The sequence below is a fragment of the Adiantum capillus-veneris genome, chromosome 24 (assembly GCF_014529385.1).
Source record: "Adiantum capillus-veneris isolate H3 chromosome 24, ASM1452938v2, whole genome shotgun sequence".
NCBI classification, from domain to species: domain Eukaryota; kingdom Viridiplantae; phylum Streptophyta; class Polypodiopsida; order Polypodiales; family Pteridaceae; genus Adiantum; species Adiantum capillus-veneris.
The window spans coordinates 108,638,961-108,652,186 of record NC_140954.1 but is presented as its reverse complement, the minus strand read 5'-3'; the positions used below and the strand labels follow the sequence as shown (position 1 = coordinate 108,652,186).

The following is a 13,226-nucleotide window of genomic DNA, read 5'->3' as shown; positions in this document are numbered from 1 at the left end:
CTTGCAGATTTTGCTTCATTATACAAACAAATAGGCAACCAATATAGACCGCTTAAGAAAGCCAAGATCATACGATATATACGCTACAACATTGTCAAAAACCCAGATGCCTTCTATAGAGAACAATGCCTTTTATTTCTTCCTTGGATAATAGATGAGAACCAACATTTGCACAACTTAGGAACTTGGGAAAATGTATATTCAATGCACAAAGACCTCCTTACTAACAATGAAGAAAAATACAACAAAGCAATTACAGTCTACAACACAACAAAGATCCATACCAATAGTACTTCAAATATTACCACATCTACCTCCTCTTGCAATCACAATCTCATCGATATTTCAACTGATTTAAATATGCATCCAAAAACACAAAAACCATTCTCTCTACCTGCAACTAAAACTCTCACAATGTCAAATGCAGATTACTATCTTGCAGTGAGCAAACTAAACTCAGAGCAACGCCTAATCTTTAATGACATCATGCTAAGGAAAAGGGTAGAGCCAAACACTTCAATTCATTTGTTTCTCACAGGTGGTGCAGGCACAGGAAAAACATTTACACTATTACTACTAGTACAAGGATTGCTAAGATATTACAACTACCGTGCCAACTCCTCACCTGAAACACCAAAAGTACTCTTAATGGCCTACACAGGAAAAGTTGCTTTTAACATTGGAGGCACAACCATCCACTCTGCAGTACTTTTACCGTTGATCACTTCTATAAACATAAGCCTTCATCCGGATAAACAAAATGCACTCTCTATACTTTACCAAGATCTTAAACTAGTCGTGTTTGACGAGGTCTCCTTAATAGGAAACAACATCTTCAAACTAGCAGACTCACGACTCCGAGCAATTAAAAGAGTGCACAATAAACCTTTTGGGGGCTTGGATGTTATACTATGTGGTGACCTTTGCCAAGCAAGTCCTGTCAAAGATAGTTGGATTTTTACTCGCAAACTAGACTTATTGGAAACAGTATCACCTTCATACTGGCACACACACCCAAAATGTTATGAGCTTAAAACAACTATGCGGCAAGACGATCCAAACTTCATACAAATTCTAAATCGAATTATAATAGGTACACAAACAAACTTAGACATAGACTACTTGAACAACTCGTACTTCAAATCTGTACCTACAAATGTATCTATCTCACATCTCTTTTACTCAAACAAAGACAAAGATAAACACAACAAAGAAGTCTTTGAGAAATCTCTTGGCCATCCAAAAACATTCCTTGCCATTGACAAACGACACAAGTCTTGCAATAAAACAATAGCTATACCCATTAACTCAAAGCTAACTGCGGGGCTTCACTTAGCACTACATCTGAAACCTGGCATTATAGTTGAGTTGTGTGCTGGCAACATAGACATTCTTGATGGTTTAGTCAATGGACCTGATGGAATTTACAAAGCCCATACACTAACATCCCAAGGTCCTCTCTTATGGATAGAGTTTGGAAATCCTAAAATAGGTCAACGAAAACGATATGAACATAGTACCTTGTTCACCATATCAACACCAAAACATTGGACACCAATTGAAATGATTTCACGTGAGTTCCAAATAGGGAAAAACTCTCTGAATTCTATCACAAGAACTCAATTTCCAATTCAGCCAACAGTTGCACGTACAATCCATAGAGCACAAGGCCTTACATTGCACACACTTGCATTTAACCCTCAAAACATCAGAGCACATGGCCTAACATACACTGCCCTCTCACGTGTTAAGGACCCAAACAACCTATACTTGCTAGAAAAAATAAAATCACAACATATTCAAGTAGACCAGCATGTGTTAAAGGAAATAAATAGACTACAAACACAAGCACAATGGATCCCATTACAGCTGAACCTCTTTGCCTTTGCATTAGACCATTTTGTAATCCAATCACTTAACGTAAACAACTTTAATACTCACTATAAACAACTTTTAAATGACCAAATTTTTACATCTTCCCATGTCATTTGTCTAAAAGAAACAAGGTTAAAATCAACTAACTCCACATTATTTCACAATTTTGAACATATACAATAATCAGGATCGGTTGGGGTATCTATCTTCTATAGGAGCATAGTTCACCTTTTATCGAGTGAAGTAATTACTACCAACAATGTCGAAGTAGTTATTGCAACACTACAAATAAAAGCACAAACATTCACGATAGCTTCATTGTACCGAAAACCAAACACACCATTTAAAAGCTTCTTACAAATCTTATCAAACATAATTACAAAACAAAAAATCACACATCCTTTATTGTTCTTTGGTGACTTCAACATCGACGCATCTTCAGATAATAAACAATATAATCACCTATCTTCATTCTTGCAACAACATAACTTCACCCAACACATCACACAAAACACAACTATCTATGGCTCCAAATTAGACCACATTTGGACATCAACAACTTTGCAAGGAATGATCACAGGAACAAACTTCTGCTATTGGAGTGATCACTCAACAACCTATGCCTTACTGCCTCTATCTATCACATAAACTCCCACTCAACAACCTATGCCTTACTGCCTCTATCTATCTTCATTCTTGCAGGCCCTCGTGAATCCTCACCTTGTTTAAAATGTACATGTGATCAAGTTTTAACGACTTGCCAGTTTTGTGCAAATTTTTTTTTAAAATAGAGTAGTATCGTTCGGATCCATTGTTGATGATGGTGGTACTACCCCATGTTGGAACAAGTCCTCACCGCTTGGATTCATTGTTGACGATGGTGGTACTACCCCATGTTAGAACCAGTACGCGCCGACGCGGACTGGTTTGGAGTAGTTCATGAAGGTCATAGTTAAGCCTAATTAAGCCGATTTTATTTAAAAAACAAAAATCTTCTCGGGTAGACTTTGCATAGCTATATTGTGTATTTAGATCCATATACATGTGGCACTGGAACTTCATACATACATGTAGGAAATGTACAAGGCTCTTCTCTCTCTGCCTTTGGGAAATCCCTAGGTGTGTGTGTGTGTCCCAGCTCCAAGCCATGTTTCAAGAGCCCTAAGCAGCTCTTTTAGCAAAAACATGCAACTCTCTCAGCCCAGATGCAATTACCTCCACATATTACCTTCAAGGCCTATATAAGAGGAAGATTGAGGGTCATGTGGTCTTAGTGAATGATGAGCATAATGAGGGTCCTGAGGGGGGGTGGGGGGGAGAGATTGAGGGCTTTGGAGGACTTGACGACAGAGCTAAGAGATAACAATGCCACGACAGTAGCTATCCAACCTTCTTTGCAGGCACAAAGGAGCCGCAACCTTCAATCGAAATCAATGTTAGACTAAAGGACTTGGTGACATAATCAGATCCTCATCGTACAAGGGGTTATGAGCACTAGTGGATGTGGTCTAGAAGTAGGGAAGAAAAGTGCTTACAGTAAGGTGTATAAGGGCCAAGTAGAACAAGAAAGAAGGGGCTGTGAGGGGGAGGTTATTTTTTATACTAATGCGTTATTTAAATGTTGAGCCAATATGTAGCTAGTAATTAAATGAGTTGGATCAAGTTTGATAAATTCATTGAAAATTTTAGTGTAGTTTAATTAAAGAAAAGTGCATATGTTTAATTAGCTATGAAAATTGAATATTGAAATCATTATGGCATTTAAATATGTAGTCTTACAATTGATCATTATGGCATTTAAATATGTAGTCTTCCCGAAGACGGGGAAGGGCTTATTTTACTCATAATCTCTTTGCAAAGGCCAATTCTGTTCATTGTCTGTTGTCACCAAACATTTTGATGATTTTGATAATCATGTTGATGAGAAAGCGAGGATATACATTGGGTTGGGTTGGGTTGCACCCTGTCTCTCGAAGTTTTTGCTTGAGTGGGTTTGCGGGTTGGAGGCGGGTTGGAAGCAGGCCCTGTCTCTCGAGGTGCAAGTATATACATTGAAGGACTCGCTCGTTTTTTTCATTGCTTGGGAAAAATCGCTTGCCATCTTGTAAGACTCAGAAGGGGGACACTAGGCCGCCAAAGGGACATAGTGCCCACCATTGAGGAGTTGTAAGATAACTATGGTGACATGGATCTCTAATTGGTAGTTGAGCAAATGTCCCTTTACTAGCCTCATAATCTGATCCTTTCAAAGCCATCCGCACAAAATTTTTGTACAAGCTTCTCAATGTTCTTGGCTATATTTTGTATCAATGAGTTGGAGAATAGGATGGGTTTTATTTGTGATAGTATCACTTTATTGGCCCATCTAGATGTTCTATTGCTGCCTCTATGCATGTATTTGAAGATTTTTATGGGAACAATACAGTCTCTGTTCATTCTTGCTCTTTCCAGCTTTCCATTCATCACTATTTCAATTTGCATGCTTAGGAATGTGGTTTTCTTCCCGATGCCATCCTCAAAAGATGTTGCAATGTGGTCGATTCGTAGACAAGGGGGGTAAATCGGGTCTTATTGAAGAAAAAGGGTATGGTTATGGTTGTTAATCCATAGTATATCATCAAAGTACCTGAAGGATTTATGAATAGTGTAAGATTTTGTCTCTTCATGGGGTTTTGCAGCCTATTTGATATGTATTCAAACTCTAACGAGTGTAGGTAGAAATTGCACCAAGGAGGTGAAATCTCTAGCTTGCTTACCAAGCAGGTGAGCAAGCTAGTCCCATCAGGATGCCATTGATTTGAATGTATGTTATCCCATTACACATTGGACAATCATATTTTCTATAAACCAGTAATTAATGTGGATGGCTTGCTATGCCTTTCCTATATTTTGTGTTAGACTAGCTACCAGTAATACGATCCTTTTTAGCCCAAAAAATCCTTAATGTGGGATATTCTCATGACATTTTTTGATGTTGGCTGAGAAATGGCATTAGATGTTATAGGTAGGTTCAAAGTCACATCATATAGTGAGTCAACAATCCACCAAGATTGGACCTTTATGTTATGGCATAGGAGACTGGTTTGGTTTAATTTAAATGCTCTCATTTTGAGTTTAGGGATTCATGTTTTGAAAATGGAAGCTAGGAGTAAGGATAATTCTGAGAAGCAACAATTTTATCTGTTGGTTATCCATCTAAAGGTTGTCTTGTGGGCTTTGTATGTGGCCATTAGGTAGGTAGTGGTTGTGCATTTTTTATGATATATGCCTCACATACAAGGTATATTATTTATAGTGCCAACATTTGTGTCTCATGATGCTGGACAAAGTCACTCCCAGTTAGTCTTAATTTTGCTTGTTCCATCATATATGCCTTGCATACTAGTACGGGGTTATTGGGGGATTCATCTAGGCAAGTGACAAAATAGTTATCCTTAATCTAATTTATCTCTTTTTCTAGGCATAGGATCCTTTTGTTAGGTTTTGGTCTTGGTAGGTTGAGATGGCAATAATCCCAAAATAGTCTCTTTATGGTATTTCGTATGGAGACATATGGAGATTACTTCATCAATTATTAGCATGGAGAGCAAAGAACATAGTTATTCTATGGCTGTGTAAACTCATAAAGGTTGGGTAGGTATATGCAAGAATTTGAAGATGTAGGGATCCATATTAGGAAGATCATAAGATAAAACATGTTGTATTTCTCCCAAAAAGCCATCATGTAAGGGTGTGCATAGACATATGTGTTGTGATTCCAAGCAAAATATTGACTTTGCATTACAAACCTTATCCTTGATAGATTTCATAAAGGACCATACAAAACAGACTTTGTCCAACTTGCATATATTGTCGGTATGTAATCCGTATACAAAAAGGCTAAGGAAGCTTCGTACAAAGCTTATATCAAGGTGTGCATTCAGGTATCTAAGGTGATATATGGGGGGTGTTTTTGTGGGTATGTGTTGGCTCAATCTACGTCTCTCAACTTCATCCTTGGCTATCATTTCCTGCAATAAAAAATACAAGAGACTTTTAGCAGATTGGGCACAAGCTGAGGTGTAAGCAGAGTGGCTATGAGCAATAGGTAGATTTGATGGGGTTGCGTTTATTGTGGATGTAGAGGGTGGAGTTCGGTTAGGGGTCATTGAATTGTGATTGACCGTGGAGTAGCTTCCGGATGATTCACCATTTAAGAAACTTTAGGGTTGAATTTTTAAGGGAGTCAATTGGAAAGAAAGCCTGAATTTTATGTATTATGAGCCATAAGGCACAGTCAAACCATAATACATTCCCATCTTTGCAAGACTCCCCCACAAACTCACAACCACATTTGATGATGGTCTGTGCATGTTCCATAGTTGGTTAGTGAAGTATTAGTCTGTGCCAGCGAGAGAGATAACTCCTTTTACTCCTAGCACACATCCCAGATTTTGTGAACATCTTTGCGTTTCAAAGTTGGACATAGTGAATGGGCATCCCATTAGGAAGGGTTCAAGGAAATTAGAAGTATTTGTCATCAGAAGTGATTTAGTCCAAGCTTAGCTGCTGCTTTATCTTTGTGATTAAGCATAATAAGAAGGAACCCTTCGTTTATAGGGGCTAGTAAGGCAAAATTACCAAAAGCCCATACCTTTTGGTTCGTGTCTTGCAACATGATTTCCAACAGTCGATCTGGTATGAAAGGGGCAGTGTATGTGTCCTTGGGAGGGGTGAGTTTCTCCATGCAAGCTCCAATGGTTGTAAAATCTTGTTTGACCACCTTAGCCTCATCCGCTTCCAGTTCTTCAGGTATGAGGTTTCTTGTAGGGTTCATGGGCGGGGGGATGGGAAATTCTGAGGATCCTTGCAGCATACTCCTCCTCCTCTCTGTCTCATGAGGGGGTCATTCCTTAACTTTCTCCCGTGGAGCTCCATGAATCTCCTCATCACAGACGGGAAGTGTTCTCTCCATTCCTTTTTCTCCTTGGTGTCCGCATCCAAGATAGTGTGGATGTTGGCTATGAGATCTTGTAATCTAGCCACTCCTGCAGAGTAGGGTTTTCCTTAGCCACAGCATAAAGCCTGAGCCATGCGGGCGTGTCCAGGCTGTGAGAAGCATGAGTTCACAGTGTTCTTCATTATCCACATTTTGCATGTCATGTTGGATGATGGTGTCGTGGAAGTTCTTGTCCTTAATGAACAAGAAGAGCCCTTGGATTAGGCTTGGGACTGCAGGTAGTTTATCTCCATAGCCCCAGTCTTGCAGTGCAACATCCCATGTTTGCACTATTTCCTACATACCATAGCAAATTTTCACGGTAGTTTAATCAAAGGGTGATTGATGGTGTAAAAAACCACAATAACCATTAGTGTGTGTAAGCAATAAACAAATAAAAGAACTACACTACTGAATTTTGTGTACAATATGGCAAGGAAAAAAGGGGATTTTTTTCATTAAGAAGCTCAAAATATACAAGAACTTGACTGTATGCACAATAAGTAATCCATAAAACTATCTATGCAAGCTTTAACCCTGTTACCTGCATCCATCATAAACCAAGAGCACGAGGATTAGTTTATGGATTGTAGGTGTCAAAAGATCAAAGCACGTGCTATAGATGTCAACATAGAGAGAGTTTTAGGGAATTGGGGACCTGGCTGGCCATGGATGGGACTTGGGTGGCAGTGTAAGGGCCAAGGAGAATGTCTTCTGTGCCTTGGATTATAGGATTCTATGCCGCTGCTTTTAAGTAGCATACTATGGGTAGGTCCATGCTTGTGGGGGAGTCAGTTTTCTTGTGCTGTGTTAGTGGGATGGTGGGGGTGAATGGTTATGGGGTATTACCTCCATGCAAAGTAGTGGGATGGTCCACACACGCGGTGTAGTCTGCAGGTACATTGAACCCACTTTTTTTCATTAATGGCTGTCCCTAATTGGGTTTAAACCACCCTTATTGGAATTCCTTATAAGTAGGTAAGGCATTGTTCTCTATAAGGATGTTATGTGTGTGTGTGTGTGTGTGTGTGTGCGTGCTGTCAACATTTCATGTATGCATGTCTGAAGCACTATGCATTTGAAGTGAGTGTGAACAGGTGAAATAATTGCTAACTTGTCATTTCCTTGGGTGTTTAAGATTTAATTGTGCTAGTATAAAGCCATTTTGGTATAAAGGTCTTTGTGACTATGAGAAGGCTAGCAGCTAACATTTCATGTAGTTTATAAAGCTTTGAGAATTATGTAATTTGAGAATATAGTTAAAAAAATTTAGTGTTCATGTTTTTTGTCATGACAATAATTTCTATATACATGCATCAATTTGCTATTGTTATGCCTTGTGTGTGGGTGTGTGCTTCTTTGGTGTGTCAGTTATCTTTGAAGCTGGTTGTATTTTTTTGGACAAAGAGTGTTCAAGTATAGGACAACTTTCATGTGTGTGCATTCATTGTGTTTTTGCAAACATGATTCATTGAACATTGTTGGCTTGAGATAAACGTTGAAGCAAGTGATACTTGTTCATCTTTCATTTAGCAAGACCTATGTGTATGTTGGATCAATGTGTTGTTTGCCTATTTGTGTATCGGTGAGATATGGTGTTTTCATGAATAGTGTGTGTGTGACTAAGATACTAGCAACCTCAAGGCAAGCCTCGTGATTTCATCACTTGTTAGAAAATGTACTCAATTCATATATAACCAACTCAAGCTAATCAATGTTATGAACTCAAAAAATGTGGTTTGATAAGTTAAAGGAAATTTCATCATGTTTTCTTATATACAAACAGAAAAAATAATCATCTCATATATAGTCCACTCAAATTAATCCTCTTTTGATTTTATAGAAGTCGACTTACAATGTCGCACACCCAAAAGGCATCATCGATTTGGACTTAAGGAAAAAAATTCCACCCCACCACACAGTCCTTCCTTAGACCAGCCAAAAATGATTGGACTCTGCATACATCATGGTTACACAAGAACTTACAATTACCTACAGTGTAGCTTAGAATTGCAAATTGCATTGAAAAGCCGGGACGCCACCCTCTCCTTCATCTGTTTTGAAAGTTGAAGTGCTTCACACAGAAAGTGTATATGGCTCCGAAGAGGACGGTGAAGGCCACCAACACCATGGCCACAACCCACAGGAAGTCATACTCGAATCCCAACGTGCTCTCTACAAACCGCTTGATTGTGGACTCGCTGCCATCGCTTAAGATGAGTGCGTCATTCACATCACCAAACTGTGAGCAGATCATGCCATACACACTCCATGCCACTGGACACAGCCAGTAGTACCATATCCACCATCCAGGTATCCTCTGCATACCAACACCCATCTCATGGCTTCAGTATTTTAGCTCATTTTATGTCTGATGTAGTCACATGCATGTGCATATGCGGTTCATGTGCCTTCCCGAGATGGGTCGTGTTTCCCATGGATTTGTAGAAGAAGTTGTTACATCATGCCGTATTCGCATGCATGCATTTCATAAATGGATGGAACTTTTATTGTGATAGTGTCGTACGCTAATCACTACACATTCATGTCTTTCACGAAAGGATTCATATGCATTGTTGTCATGCCACTACAGTGCTTGCATTTGCACATGCATAAATTGCACTTTTTTATATCTGTTTACAAGGTAAGGACGCTACTTACAGGTTTAGGTATAAAGAATCCAGAAAACAGGTTGAATAGAGAGTAGAATGTAGAGGCAACCACTGCTGCCAGCTCCATGTTCGGTGTGACAGCCACAAACATCATCCCATAGTATGTGAAGGAAAGAAGTGTTAAGAACATAATGAAGAAAAACCACAAGAATTTTGCAGGTTCCCATGACAAGTGCATCATGGAGTAGACTATAACAGAATACATCACGGTCTGCATGAAGACGTACGGAATTTCAATAATGACCTGGTTTGTCACAAGACGTTTGAGTTAGATTTCTTGCTGGTATCTATACGAGTGTATTTTGGTGTATGTGTATGCATCTTTTCAGTATATATACATTGCCTTTCGTGATATGCGTGTATGGTAAAAACTGAGGACATGGTATGCCCACGTAAGTGTGTGCATATATTGATACCCAGGTCTACACCCACCATTGGACACTGATGACTTCAGTCAGGATGTTGGGGTATGTATCCCTTGAGGGGTTTTTCTGGGATTCAATTAGGTATAGGGAAGGTATGCACATACACAGACACTTGTTTGTGTATAATCATATCTAGATAAGTTCCATATGCATGTAACATGTCACTATCTTACATGTGTCATTGCGTATGGGGTAGATGAATACATCCCAGCTCCTCTCTCTCTGTAGAAAACTGTTCTTTCAAGAGCCACCACTGGCTGGACAGAGTTACAGTTTGTAATACCAAGAAAAATCGCAGAAGCATACATGGCCCCCAATATGCTTTGTAGATCCTCTTCTTTCTTCCTACAGTAACAAGAGAAAAGAAAGTGTTGGCATCAGATAGAAAGAAGACAGATTGAGTCCTGCCACTTTTTTGGTGTTGCATTTGTGTGTGTGGATGTGTGTGTGTGCGCACGCGTGCGTGCATGGGTGGATTAAAAATATGTGAGAGAGAGAGAGAGAGAGAGAGAGAGAGAGAGAGAGAGAGAGAGAGAGAGAGAGAGAGAGAGAGAGAGAGAGAGAGAGAGAGAGAGAGAGAGAGAGAGAAATGATATGAAATGTTATATTAACGTCTTCAAAAGGCCATAGTGACCTATGAGACCAGAAAGTTACAAGGTGGTGGATCTGATACAAAGTCAGAGTAACAAAATAACCTAATCAACAGTACAAATCAAAGATATATATTATGGGATTCTAGATGGGTCGATGTGAGCTAAGCCGAAAAACTGAGCAAGAATGGGCGGCTAGTTGGGATAGCTGAATCACAAAAGATCTAGCATCGGTCGTTGGCGGATCTCATCAATTTCCTCCATGGTTAGTAGTCTGACCGGGCGTTGTGCATGCCTGGCCAGCGTGCTCTGAATCTTTTGACGTAGCCTTCGTCGATGCTGTGTAGTCCTGCACAGTCGTGGGCACCTAGATTTCCCCAGTTCAATCGCTCGGTCAATCAATGTGCCTCTGGTGTGAGACGGGGGGGGGGGGGGGGGGGGGGGGGGAGGAGCTCTGCTGTGGGAGTGGCTCTTGCGGCTGTCCCGTGTCTGCTCTGAAGAAGTTTGTAATCCGTCTTTGAGACTGGTTAGCCTCGGCATTCATCAGGCTCTCTCTGTGTCTGTGCAGCTCGAGCAAGAACAGACCCGGGCATCTTTGATCTTCGTATCCCATTACTCTTGAGAGTGGTCCAAAACCCTCTCTGAACAAGCAATGGAAGCGGCCTCGTATCTCGTAGTAGACGGGGCAGCGGCATGTATAATGCAGCTCTGTCTCAGGTTCCATGTCACACAAGGGGCATGTCCTGGCCTCTGCTGGTACTCCGCTATATCTCCCGGTTTCAATCCGCAGTTGGTGAGACGATGTGCGTAACTGGCCAATAGCACACCGTATCCCATGAGACAGGTGGGTATCCATGTATCTGGGTCTCATCACAAAACCATCTTCCGTAAGCTGGAGAAGGTGGTCTCTGTAGGAAGCCATCTTCGTGCCCAGTTCTTGTGCTGGTTGTATCCATGTCCTCCTGGTGTCTAGCTGGGTCAGGTCTTGGCGAATGAGCTTGGTGATCTCTGACTGTGTAAGAATGAGAGATGGTGCATCCAATGCATACTGGAATGGTGGCAGCCTGTCTATGCTGAACCCATGCGCCTGAAACCATGATGTCATCTCCCCATACCAGCATGTTGTATCTCCTTGTATGGCTAACTGTCGGGAGGACTCAAGTGCTATGCGAGCATATCTGTCTCTGGGAAGTTCCCATGTGGGGTTTATGAAGGAGACTGATTTGGTGAGCGCCTCTACCACCAGTGGGGGGGCCGCCAGCTCTGCACGAATAATGGCCCGTGGTACTGATGCCTTGGCTCTAATGAGCCGCGAGATCATAGAGACGAGAGGCTTCTCCATGTTCCCCCATCCGTCTGTGCGACCCGTCCTCCCGTGGTGATCCAATGAAGGTCCCCATATCTCAGCCCCATAGAGCAATGCTGAGGCCACCAAGGTGTCAAAGAGCTAGAGCTTCGTCCGGGGTTCCTGAAACTGAACCTGCGAACACATCCTCTCCAATCTACCCAATGCTGCGTGGGCTCTAGTCAGTCTGGTCTCTGCTGCTCTTCTGAGTGAGGATGTGGGTCCAGTAAAAACCACTCCAAGGTAAGTGTAAGCGTCTGTGTACTCCACAGTCTCCTGGCCGTATGTGAATGTAGGTGCTGATCTCCTGATCCATTGTGGGGTGGTATTAAACACCATAACCTTGGTTTTACCAAGGTTGACAGACAAACCACTTTTGTGGGCAAACGTATGCAGAGCATCCAATTGGCGTTGCATTCCCTCTGGGGATTCGGAGATCAACACAATATCGTCTGCATATAACAAAAGTGGAATCCATGTCCCTGCCAACTGTGCACCTTTATCCCCGTCCTTGTCAATGTGGTCAGAAACCTCATCCACATACATACCGAAAAGAGTAGGAGAGAGTGGGCAACCCTGCTTCACCCCAATAGTGGAGTGAACTGGTATTGAGAGTCCCTCCGGGGTGCGTACATGCCCTACTACTGATCTGTATAATGCCATGATCCCCCAAATGAGCTCTGTGGGTACTCCCATTTCCTGTAATCTGCGCATTAGTCTAGCTCTGGGTACCATGTCGAAAGCTTTGCGGAAGTCCACAAAGCTACAATAGATCCGTCTCCCATGAGATCTGCCTTCCTCGATGATGGCCCTGAGTGTTAGGATATGGTCAAGAGTAGAGAAGCCTCTCCTGAATCCTGCCTGCCCAGTTGCACGCATTCCTTCCCTCTCTGCCCATCTACTCAGTTGTTGCTCAAGAATGGATGCATACAAACGTGCCAGTGTGTGCCCTATCATAATAGTGCGATAATTCCCAGGCTCCATGGGGTCTCCTGATTTGAAGATAGAACTATCGTAGATAGGCTCCAGGTGTCCGGTAGGCCCTCACACATGGCACGGTTAAACATAACTGCTAGAAGCTCTGCTAGTAGGTCTTTGGCATGCATGAAATGCTCAGCTACTAGGCCCTCATGATCATATGCTCTCCCAGTCTTCATCCTGTCAATAGCTTTCTTCACCATCTCAATGGTGAAAAAGACACATGTATGTGGGCATGGGTCGGGGGGGTTGGGGAGGGGCGGCTGTTCAGGTACTGTGTACAAAGATGATGCGTATTGACCCCAGGTCTCTGTGGAGGAAATAGCAGGGGGGGGGGGACTACTCATGAAAGAGCTGCCACGC

General features: G+C 41.7%; 1 protein-coding gene across 1 annotated transcript; it reads left to right on the top strand.

Annotated features, from left to right (window-relative positions):
* The first annotated feature begins 414 nt into the window (after window positions 1-414).
* Window positions 415-5,112, top strand: LOC147426925 (uncharacterized). Its single transcript, XM_086498252.1, has 2 exons — window positions 415-1,453; window positions 4,994-5,112. Exons 1-2 carry the CDS (start codon window positions 415-417, stop codon window positions 5,110-5,112), a joined length of 1,158 nt encoding a protein of 385 aa, XP_086354378.1.
* The last annotated feature ends 8,114 nt before the right edge of the window (window positions 5,113-13,226 follow it).